Below are 12,264 nucleotides of genomic sequence, written 5' to 3'. Positions count from 1 at the left end.
GAATTTTGTTTGCAAATATGTAGATGATGACTTACAATATATACAAACTGATACAGAAATGGCAAGTTCATTGGTTTTGCTTCATTGGCATTTCCACTATTGGTTATTTAAACTTGAATGTCCCGAGTTTTGGCTACCAGTATCAGGACACGTACTTTCATCCTTTTTCCCCAGTTGACTCCCAAGCAACTTACCAATGTACAACCATCCACAAATGCTGCAGAATAACCATGCGGAAGTTCAGAGTGCCATTTTTACTTTACAAGATGGTAGTTCCTCCTGCTATTCGAAATAAGGCCTGCTACTCCTAGTGGATTGACACTGATCCAGGCTGATTATAACCTACTTCAGGGCTGTCCAAAAGGAGGCAACCGGGGGGAGGCCAAGCACTGAGAGGAAGAAATAATCTCAAAACAGAAGCAAAACACCTCTGACAGCAGGAAATTACACACTGGTTCTAGACAATGTTGCGATTAAATGAACCATTGTCTGTGTCTGGTTTAAACTGTTAGTGGTGAACTCTAAATCAAGATTGCAATGTCCCGAATAATGGATTGGGCAATCGCCTGAAACAAAAAAGAGAAAATAAATTAACCCAAAGGCAAAAACTTGACCTGATTTCCAACAGTAAACACTTTGGAAACTGGAGCGCGGCAAACCAGAAATGCGCGCAGGCGTTAGGCTGTGGGGACAACACCACTGCAGCAGCCAGGAAAACACAGCGAGAGACTGGAGATGTGACTCGGAACACAATCCCTTAACAGTGCACAACTGCAAACAGAAGGAAAATAGCGGGTGCGGCGCAAAGTTGAGACTTGGTCAAAACAACCTAGCGATCCCAGCAGCCTAACAGCAAACCTTACTTACCCTGTACTTGCCACACTCCTCATCCTTCTCACCCCTCTACTTGAACCCTGCCAATGTAGGGTCAGAAATCAGGGCCATTTATCAGACTGAAGAGACCAACATAAAAAAGCGTGTAATCAAGATGAAAATGTGTGTATTTTCAAAACTCATATTCTGATGTTTGGAGAATAGTTGCATTTTAAAACATTTCTGATTTACGAGTAATACATCGTAGAAGTATAACTCATATTATAACCTTGGTGCCAGGGGCATGTGAGCTATGGCTATTACATAATATCCATGCAGAGGCTACTGTGATAGAGAAACACAGGAAAACATCTGGTCAAAATTTCAGGTGACTTTAAAGGTCTTTTCAGGTGACTTCAAAGATAACTCCAGGTGACATTTCTGTTTGATGTTTTTCAAGATCCATGTACAACAACCAAGACAACTTTACATAATTTGGAAGATAAAAAGTTGTCTGTGCTCTATCAAGACAATACTAAAGACTTTAGAATGACTAACGTTTCATGGTTTTCAGCAAAGCCAAGAAGGGCTAAGCTAAGTAACAATGGGCTTTGAAAGATGGGTTGGTGCGTGCATGCATATCACTCAAAGTTTGGCGTTTCCTTTTCCAGGTGGTAATAGAAACTACTCCACAAACACCACTATCACAACATTGCCGCTGTTCACTGGCATTTCAATGGTGGCCATCTGGAAAGTGGCAATATAGACAAAAGATACTTTTCTTCGCCAAATGTGGTAGAATATCTAAGCTAAGGAAATCTTTGAGGCAACTGAACCACCTCACTGGTTGGAGTTTGTCATACAATGATGTAGATATACTGCACAAGGTGCAATATTGACTGAGTGCTCTTGTAGATTGAGGTTACATATTTATACTGAGAATTTCCAAACTGCTGATGGGCAACAACTGTTGCATGTGAACCATTCATCGCTGGAGGACCATGGATGTCTAATGATGTCACTTATCAAAGACACAAAAAAACGTTTTTGTACTCACCCAATGTTAAATACTTGGGATCTAATAAAACCGAAAACTATTATTTGAGCATGGTTTGCTAAGAAGACATAGACTTCAATAGTCACAAAATGTACCTTAAGGAATGGAAGGATGATCATTTTTCTTCAAGCAAACAAAAAAAGATTTTAAGGGATCACCTAACAGTAAAGCAAACACACTTCTGCCAATCGATATCCCTTCTCATATTATAGGAGTTCCTTATATCCTTTCACAGGCGGACATTTTCAAGCCACCTGAAATTCTGCTGGTTTCCAAACCTGTAAGTCTACATTCTTCAGGATGCAATCACTTTCACCCAATACGTCCTATTACAAGTGCACCATTATTAACCTTCTTTGTAGAAAAAGGGCAAAAAAGTAGTAAACATTCAGTCTGTAAAAACATATTTAATGTTCATTAAACTGACAAAAAGTGCTTCATGAATCAAGGCCATTTAAACTGGACTTTTGTCTGTCACACGGAGCTGTGAAAATCAGCATCAACAAAAGAGACTTAAGGCAAGACAAACTCTACTAGTTGCTAGCAGACAATCTGGAAGCCTATTAATACCGCAAGCTCTATTTATTGCTTTATTGCCTAAGTGGACTAGCTGGCGGCAACAGTACAGCTGGGTAGAGCCCAAAATAGTAATCTGCCTCAATAGTTTATGGATTAAATTAATACAAGAAGTGAATATCAACAAAAAAGAAAAAACATTTGATAAAGTTGATGGTTACATAGATCTCCCACTGTGTTTGCTTCACACAGAGTAAAACAATTTGTGCTTCGGTGACATACCACACCAGTTTAAAAATAAGACACAACAGAAAAAGTAAGGCATCAGTAAAGTTTAAAGTGCACCTATAGGAATGGGATTAAAAAGAAAAAGATTGGGACACCAAACAGCAGTCACCCTCATGACATTAAGGTGATAATGATTCACATTCGCAGGCAGAAATCTGTGCAAAGAGGGTTCATAAATGAGGTTCTGCGCTGCTTTTCAATGCAGCTCTTGCATAACAAAGAAGTCGATCTCTGTCCTGCATATGCGTCGATGCACCATGTGCTCTGTGAGATCATGCCTCTGTAAGATAATGCATTGGAAATATTTGTCCCGTAACTGCAGCGATGGGTCGCAATGCCCCAATGAAGAGCTTCACAAAGAATCTTGGTCAAAGGGATCTAAACGCTGGAGAAAATTGATGAGATTTCCCAGGCTGCTTTACGTTAGGAGCAGCAGGCTTGAATATACGTACTTCTAACAGGTAATACTTGCCACAGGAAGCACAGCAATCCCTGTACTGAATAAATCTGCGTAATGTTCAAAGGCCTCTGAAAGGAGTATCAATGTCATTGTGGGTCGGAGCCAAAATTCCAAATCACTCCGCAAATCCCGTAGAGCAAAACCCATTACTTTCCAGCTTTCATGTATGATGGAATAGTGCCGCGAGCAGTTAAACCCTCAAAGCGCTTGTAAGTGTAATTGATGAACACCCAGTCCTTGTTCTTGTAGTCAGATTCCTGGTGGTTGCTTGTGGCCACTAGTGGGGAACAGCAAGTACAAAGGATTAATACTCAAACAATACACAATAAAACAAGTTCAATTTTAATTCAAGACCTCATCAATTATAAGGAAAGGGGAAAAATAACGAATTCAACTTGCTGTGCTTTAGCCTTTTAATCACAAAGTGCACTACACAACCCAAGCATAAACAGATAGGGAGGATGAACACCTACTTTTTGCTTCAGTGATTCCAAAGCACAGAGCCAATCTCTAGTCGGTGCCACTCATGACTTGTGCACAGCACAAAACCAAAACATTACAATGCACAGCCAAACATGGGATTTGAAATTCGCACCTCAAAGTGTCATTCCTATCTGATCCATAGAGATGGGCATAACTGTAGATCAGCATCCATTTTGTGGATAAGCACCCATTTGAGATCATGTAGTATTTCTTAATGTAGAATTTAAAACAGTACATCAGATTTTTATTTTAAAGCTTTAAGATGACACTTTAACGCTACAGAGAAGGATATAGTAATCAATTCTGTTCACAAATTGGGAATTGACTATTACGTTTTCAAATAATTTCATAGTAAAAGTTAGGCTATTTCGTTCACTGCCTCCATGCCAACAGGCGCACTTTTCGACATAACTTTAAACTCTTCAACGTTACCTATTATTTCCATTACTTCTACAATGCACTACCTCTTCTGTCCATTGTCATCATAAAAACATTAACTTGCCTGCAATTACGTATATAATAAACTAAATACTAAGTTGACTTTTAGTATTAGGAGTAGGGCTAGGGTTAGAATAGGGGTTCCTACTTTTAAACAATAATGAAATATACAATGAATTTATTAATTCAATTCAACTGATTTAAACACGAAATTGAACAAGGATGAGGTTAGGGATATCAGTAAGGTAAAATAATTTCTGTGGGAAATCAGGTTATTTAAAAAATGTTATGCAAGTATTGCAATTAAAAACAAATATTGGAAAAGCCAGTACGTCCCGCCTACAGGAGAGCTATAGGCTTCGTCAATTTCTTTTAACCTTGTTATAGAGTAGCATGCTTTTAAATAATGCTGTTCTTTTGATTAGTCTTTTCTCGTGAAATGCCAGCACCAAGACGCCGCTGGGCATTCACTCTTTAGAAGCTTTTTATGTACTTTCTGTGAAGCATGGCTTATAGTTAGGAAACAAAGCGCTCGGACGCAGCTAGCACTAACAGAGAAGGGCAGTAATTTGTTTTCTTAGTATGGGATTATTCTCTGCTTTCACAAAACAAAAGTTTAATTATCTAACATCCAAGTCTGCCTCCACATGAACACGTGGCAAAAAGGACATGCAGAGCAGGGAGCGCAGCTCCAGCTGCATCTTTGCAGCATCTCCAAACCCTAGCAAGACTTTTGAATGCTTTTTCTTCCAGCGGGATGGGCGGGGGGCAAGCGACGAATGAGGAGGGAATGGTGGGCTCACATGTCAAGCCACAATGGGGGAGGACAGGGCAAATTGGTGAATTGATAACACAGTAGGAGGTTGGGGGGTAGGGCAAGCAGCAATGCAAGAGGGGTAAAGAAGAAAGGGTAAAGGTAAGAGCCAAATAAAGTACCTCAGAAAGCGGCGAGAAGTGAAAGCATACTGGGCAAGGGAAGCAGTACTTGGGCAGTACTCCAGGATAGGGAAAATACACAAAGAAAAATATTAAGCAGGAAATGAGAATGACGATGAAGCCAACCAATGGTAAGCAATTGGTGGGCTCGAAGCCCCCTGCCAGTAAATAAAATGTCTCCTTAGTGACAGCGTATGCACTGTTTCAGGTAAGAAGTAAAGTGCATTGTGTAGGACGAGGGACGAGGAAAACTATCAAAGAGGTGAAGGTGCTCACTAAACATACTGAAGGGCACAAAACACCTCACAGTGCCCCTAAAACATTAAGGGGTGCCAGGGTAAAGGAAAGAGAGTGTTTAAGGTAGGAGAAGGGATGTGTCCTGCCTGAGGGGAAACAGGCAGGCGTAACCGCGCAGGACCTTTACCACACAAGTATTTGTATCTTTACCAAACATTACTTTACTCTGCAGATAAGTCATATTAATAACATACCTTTTATTTTATTTTTAAAAAGTGATTTAATTGCTGGGTAGTGGTAAAAGGAGGTGAAAAGGACTCAAAGGTTATGGGGTGGATTGAGATAAAGGGAAGTGAGGGTGACTTGAGGGTTCAGGGTTGGGCAAAGGGAGGTCAAGGTGGCTTGAGGGTTCAGGGGTGGGTAGAGGTAAACAGAGGTTAGGGTGACTGGAAGGTTCAGGGGTAAGTAGAGCTTAAAGGGAGGTGAGTGTAACTTGAAGGTTCAGGGGTGGGTGGAAGTAAAGGGAGGTAAGGGTGATTCTAGATTTCAAGGCTCGGTAGAGGTAAGGGGAGGTAAGGGTGATTTTAAGGTTAGGGTGGGTAGAGGGAGGTAAGACTGAATTTACGGTTTAGGTGGGTAGAAGTAAAGGGAGGTAAGAGTGATTTTAGGGTTCGTTGTGGGGAGAGGCAAAGGGAGATATGGGAGAATCTACGGTTCATAACCGAACATGGTTGTATTCAATTAAGATGTGGAATGTACAATAATAAACACTTGAAGGCTATGCATATATGATCACCTCAGTAGGAAACTAATAAGTCTGCGAGATATCCTAATAAGATATATATATATTTTAATCCACTAAACTAATAACTTGCTAAACAAACTGCCATCAAGAACTTATCGCAGCTGTGCCTGGATATGTACATCTTGTACACGCATATTATGGTAGCTCGCCATGGTGGCATTTTGACACATGCATACAGTTAAGAGCCGGGCACATCAGGTGGCCGGTTGGGGACTCGGACAAGCTCACGGAAGTGGGTTCAGGCCATAAGCATGTTACGTTATAGGTCACAGCTTAGATATTAGGTGACGTGCGCCCATTGACTTGGGGCTTTAGTATTTGAGTTAGCTGCCTTCGGGAGGGGTGCTGCCGCAGTTATTATTGTTCCCGTGTGTGAATGCCATAAGGACGGTGTTCCAGCGTTGCTCTATCGGGTACTTGTGGAGCCCCGCAGTTTCCACCCTGTGTAGTGTTGTACTTTTCGCCTATGCCCATACCGTAAGTGATTTTTACTAGCTGAGTATTTCCAGGGGGGGAGGGTTGGGGGAGGTGGGATTGTGTTCCACCTCTTTGTGATGAGTCGCTTCGCCACTATCAGTCCCAGGTCTCTAAATCGGGAGGTGACTTTATTCTTTTTAGACCTGGAATATAGATCCAAGAGTGCGGTAGGGGCGTGTCAGTGCAGTTTGCAAGTGCTACTGTTACTGCTTGCCAGTAGATTTGAAGGGAGGTGCAGGACCAGAGCTTGTGTAAAAGGTTTGCGTTTATCTGTTGCCATCGCGGGCACGTGCAAGTGGCAATGTTGAAATACCTATTTATGTTATCGGAGAGAGGTATGCTCTCTCTATTATGCATGTTTGTTTTAGTAAATTTGAGCTTTTCCGTATGTTTGAGGAGCCCGCAAGGACAGCGTCCCACTCCCTCTCCTTCCACGGTCGCCCTCTATCCGTCTCCCATTGTGTACGAAGACTCAGCATGGGCTTCAGCGTATGTGTAAGTAGAGCTTCCACCAACCAATGTACTATGTGTGAATCCGCACCCATTATGTGCAAGTACTGCAGCAGCAGGTGTGTTGCCGGTTCGGTCGTTATGTCCCCCCATGCTACTAATAGAGATCTTGTAATAGAGGTGTGCAGAAGAAATCGCCCTGGCAGTAAGGCATGGTCTTCTGCTAGCCCCTCAAATGAGAGCAGGGAGCCGTCTGTTTAGAGGCCACCCAGGGTGTCTACGCCCATTGTGTGCCAGTGTGTAAGAATCCCTTCGGAGGTGCCCACAATCTCTCTGGGTGTCTCTGTGAGAGGCAGTATCGGGGCAGAGGGGATTACTACATGGATGAGGTGTAGGCACCTCTTGTAGGATTTATGCGCCAGTTCCAGATGTATCTGGGATGGGCGTGGAAGCTTAGCAATGGGGTGGCACAGGTGGTATATCTGAGATTGTGTCCATGGCTGTTGCAAGGTTGCCGTATCTTCTAACCCCCTGCCACTTAACCACCATGTCACCCATTGTAACTGGACCGCTAAGTAGTATAACTCCATCTTTGGGACTGCCAGTCCTCCTTGGCTGGTGGGGGCGTACAGCTTCCATAATGCAACCCGGGGTCTGCCTTTGTTCCAGATCAAGTCGCGGAACATACGTTCCATTTCACAGAAGTTTTAGTCGGGACATAGATCAGGAGGTTTGAAAAACAGTATAATAATTTTTGTAGTATTATCATCTTTATCAAAGTGATGCGGCTCATGACCTTCAGTGGGAGTGACTTCCAAAATTGCACTTGGGCTCTACCAGCTGAGATAGCTCTGGTTAAGTTTCCTTCAAGTATGTCGGCGGGTGATCGATACATGAAGATGCCAAGGTAACTGTGTAGCTTTGCAGAAAACTGCCCACACTGTAACAGCTAAAGCGGCACTTGACGCTCCACTCAACGCACAAAGGTCTAAGAAATGCCAGAGTTAAATCAAGAACTCCTCATGGTCAAACCGGGCCACGTGGCTGGTCAGACGGATTTGTCTTATCGCGCCGCTCTGGCCTCGGGTTCTGCCATTCAGATTCAGGTTTCAACACAACCCTGTCATGGGCAAACAAGGTAGTAACATTTGCCGATTTGCACTGGCCATCACGTCAGATACCGCTTCTTACAACCATGAAGCAAAAATCACCCAAATAGCACGCACTAAATGTTTTTGAAAACATACGCGCGTCAGCTGACAAGTTTTTGACCTATTGTGCGACTTTGCAATTTTTTCACTGTACTTGGGTGTGACATTTCAGTGACTTATTCGTGACATACTCTGGGAAACATCTTATTGCCATAAAATGCAGTAGGAACAAAGTTATTACTACAACCATTTCAATTACCACCGTTTGTGACACTTGTGAAGTAGAAAGACCCCTAAAACAGCACTTCCCTTGCCATGCATCCCATTTCAACCAGGATGGTTCTGGATTATTTTGTGGAATAACAACAAAGAAAACATCTAAAAGCAGCATTTAAATGTACCTTGATTCACTCATGCTATAAACCTTACCCGCAAATGTTGCTTTTCGAGCCGCTCAGAAAGGCGTTGGAGGCCTGTACGGACCTGGCGGCGGCAGCCCGCTCTTCACGGCCTGGGTAAATACAAGTCTGGCCAACCGAATGTGTTCTTATGACCACGGCTGTATCACTCACCACTCTGGAGCAGAGGCCAGGCTGAAGAGCACTGCCTTTGGATATGGGGGAGGTGAGAATTTAACTTTTGGTACCTTTGTGTGTGTGTTTGTGTGGTGGTGCAAGAGACTGAGGGAAAGAGAGAGCCAGTGTTTGTGCAGGTTTTTTTGATTTGTGTTTTTTTTATAGGACGGTTCTCAACTTTAAATCGTACAACCAATTGAAACATATAGACAAGCATTTGCAATGCAATAGGTATTGCATTTACACGAGTTTGAGCTGGCGGCATTGTAAATGAAAATACCTTTAATTTATGTTTTGGTTTTTAAAACATAAATAAAAGGCATTGTCATTTACAATGCCAATAGCTCAAGCTCGCGTAAATGCGAGACCTATTGCATTGCAAATGCTTGTTAAAACTAAGCAATTGAATAACACTGAATAAATACCAAAACGTCTGCTTACTTATTCAACATAAAAGCAATCATCAAGAAATAAGAAAAAAATTATTAATAAGCACTTGCATTTATTATTTCAAGGCAAATGCCTGAAGGTGCGATAAAACCTTGGTTTGACCTTTAAAAAGTCACAGAACTTAAAGGTAAAATTGTGGACCAGCTATTTTGAATATCTAAAAGAAATAAAACAATCGTGGCTGCCTCCATTGCCGATCATTATTATCCATGCGGGTGAAGTCGCATATGTAATATGGACGTAGTTCTATCAAAATATTTAATAATAGTGAGCCGAACTGTGAAAACTATTGTTTCTAGCTCTTCTTTAACTAGCTACTACATGTGTGATTTACATTACTAAATACTCGTTTATATGGAATATATTGGAAGCATAAAATGCAGTTAAAAACACGCACTGCTGAGCATATTCGGGCTCCTGAAAACACTGAACTTAAAGTATACCAGGGCAAAACATTTTCAACTGGCACACAAAGGGTAAATTGTGAGAGGCAGTGCGACTGATATGTTATTGCCCAGTTAGAGGAGGTGATAGGGAACTGCAATTAGACTCAAAGGAATCCAGATGGATTTATCGGTCGAGTATCAAATCTAATAAAATATTGAATAAAGATCTGAGGCTATCTATATTTTTATAATAACAAAAAAAAAATTTACTGCACTAAATCTGGACGTCCGACAGATATGGAATTAGAAAATCATCAGTTAAAAATTGTAAGAGGATTGTTTTGATCAACGGTCAGTAGAGGGCGCTCATATTACTACTTTAACTTTCTTGAACTAAAAAGTTGAAATCAGCAGAAACACTGTGCACGATCAGTACCATGATGTTTAAGAGTCCTTGAATTAGTCTAAAATCTATCATAGTGTACAGTGACAGGAGGATTTCTAAAGCATACCAATGATGACCGCTTATCCAATGTGTAAAACAGGGACTTAAAAATATTTAAATGACACATAAGGTAACGTTACTTACCCAGTAAGCATCTGTTCTTGGCATGTACAGCTGTAGATTCACATGCTGTGCATATACCTGCCTTCTAGTGCTGGGTCCGGATGTTTGCAAGTTGTTTTTCTTGGAAGAAGTCTTTCCAGTCACGAGGTAGGATACTCCTCCTTTCGGTGATAGTGCGCATGGGCATCAACTCCATTTGTTAGATTGTTTTTCCCGCAAAGAGTGAGAATGCAGTTAGTAAGTAAAGAATACAGATGTCCATGCGTATGTATATAGAGTAAAAGAGAGAACTGCAACAGGTACAGGTACCCGGGGAGGAGGGTGGGGGCATGTGAATCTACAGATGTACATGCCAAGAACATATGCATACTGGGTAAGTAACAATATCCGTTTGAGGCATGTGAGCAGTAGATCACACGCTTTGCATAGATTATACTGCAACAAATGATCGAATGCTGAATGATTCAGACATTCTCCCCCAGTCAAGAGATCTGGGTTAAATCCATCATTCTTTTGCCCACTACGACACCCCACTTTGGACCCAGCCATATGCAAATCAGTCTTGACCCTGTGCCTCATGGGAACAGTCCAGACCAAACTGCGAAGTCTGTTCCACATTGGATCGGAAACAATCATCCGGGGACCGGCTTCAGGGTGTCACCCTTCATCAGCCAGGCTGGCGTTATTATATAGCAGTACTCTTCCAAAGCGGTGGCTAACCTGTAGTTGTTGGGGTTGTTTGAAATAGTGTGTTAAGTACTGCCTGGCCCACATTAGCATGTTGTCTCACTGACACATCTATACAATAGTCTTTGGTGAATGTGTGTGGTGTACACCATGTTGCAGCTTTACAAATGTCAACTATGGGATGTTTCCTAAGAAAGCCACAGTAACCCCTATTTTGCGAGAGGAATGAACTCTAGGGGGTGTTAACGGTCTCTTTGCTTTTGCATAACCAGTTTGAATGTATTTAACAATCCATCTGGCAATGCCTGACTTGGATATGGGATTGCCCTTGTGTAGTGGTGCAAAAGCAACGAAAAGTTGTTTAGTCTTACAAAATGATTTTGTTCTTTCAATGTAATATAAACGGTCTCTTCTGTCATCTAAGGTGTTTAGAGCTCATTCTGCCACAGAATCAGGTTGAGGAAAGAAAGAATACCGGTAATTCAACTGACTGATGTGATAGGCAGATACTACCATAGGTAGACATTTTGAGTTAGTACGAAGAACCACTTTATCTCTGAAGTTGGAAAAAAGCTTCTTCTATGGTTAGTGCCTGTAGTTCACTCACTCTCCTCAGTGAAGTGATTGCATTGAGGAAAGCAGTTTACCAAGAGAGAAACTGTGGCTCACATTTATGCATGGGTTCAAAAGGTGGGCCCAATATTCTTTTGAGAACTATGTTAAGATTCCACACTGGAGCAGGTGGAAGTCTTGGTGGTTTAACTCTTTTGAATCCTTCCATGAATGCTTTGATCACTGGCACTCTGAAAAGCAATAAATGTTGCCTATTTTGTAGATATGCAGCTATTGCAGCAAGATGTAGTCGGATAGAAGTGTAAGCTAATCCTGACTGTTGCAAGTGCAATAGGTAACAAATTATATTTTATCATTAAAGCATCATGAGGATGGATGTTGTTGTTGTTATTTCAATAGAAAACAAAATGGTTCCATTTGGCTGCATAACAGGCTCTTGTAGTAGGCCTTCTGGCCTCTCTGATGATGTTCATACAGTCTGGTGGGAGATTTAGATAATCAAACTCTATGACTTCAGGAGCCAGATCGCGAGGTTCAGTTGTTTGGGATCTGGATGTCCGATTTCTCCATGACTCTGTGTAAGGATACTGGAAGTGAGGTGCAGCTTTTGATGTGGAACTAGTGACAGCTCCAACAGGGTGTGAACCACTGTGACGGGCAAATGTGGGAGCTACTAGGATCAGTGTGAGGGATGTTTGCCTGAGTTTCCAAACCACTAATGGAATAGGTGGGAGAGGCGGAGAGCGTAGGCAAATATCCCTAACGAGTTCATCCATAGTGCATTGCCTTTGGAGAGCAGGTGTGGATACCTGGAGGCGAAGTTTGGACATATTGCGTTTTGGTGTGAGGCAAAAAGATCTATTTGAGGAACTCCCCAACTTTGAAAGTATGGGAGGAGAACTTGAGGGTGAAGT

The 12,264-nt window shown here is 42.0% G+C and overlaps 1 protein-coding gene across 1 annotated transcript in view; it reads right to left on the bottom strand.

The window, feature by feature from the left end:
• Positions 1–2,257: 2,257 nt before the first annotated feature.
• The window catches only part of STK38 (serine/threonine kinase 38), a 395,034-nt gene continuing 385,027 nt past the window's right edge, over positions 2,258–12,264 (bottom strand). Inside the window, exon 13 of the mRNA XM_086923099.1 lies at positions 2,258–3,411. Within this exon, the coding sequence (XP_086779225.1) occupies positions 3,281–3,411 (131 nt within the window). The 3' untranslated portion in view covers positions 2,258–3,280. The remainder of the gene's footprint in view (positions 3,412–12,264) is intronic.

Source organism: Lissotriton vulgaris, chromosome 5 (genome assembly GCF_964263255.1).
Source record: "Lissotriton vulgaris chromosome 5, aLisVul1.2, whole genome shotgun sequence".
Taxonomy (NCBI): domain Eukaryota; kingdom Metazoa; phylum Chordata; class Amphibia; order Caudata; family Salamandridae; genus Lissotriton; species Lissotriton vulgaris.
The sequence above is the reverse complement of the archived record's forward strand: the minus strand, read 5'-3'. Positions and strand labels throughout refer to the sequence as shown.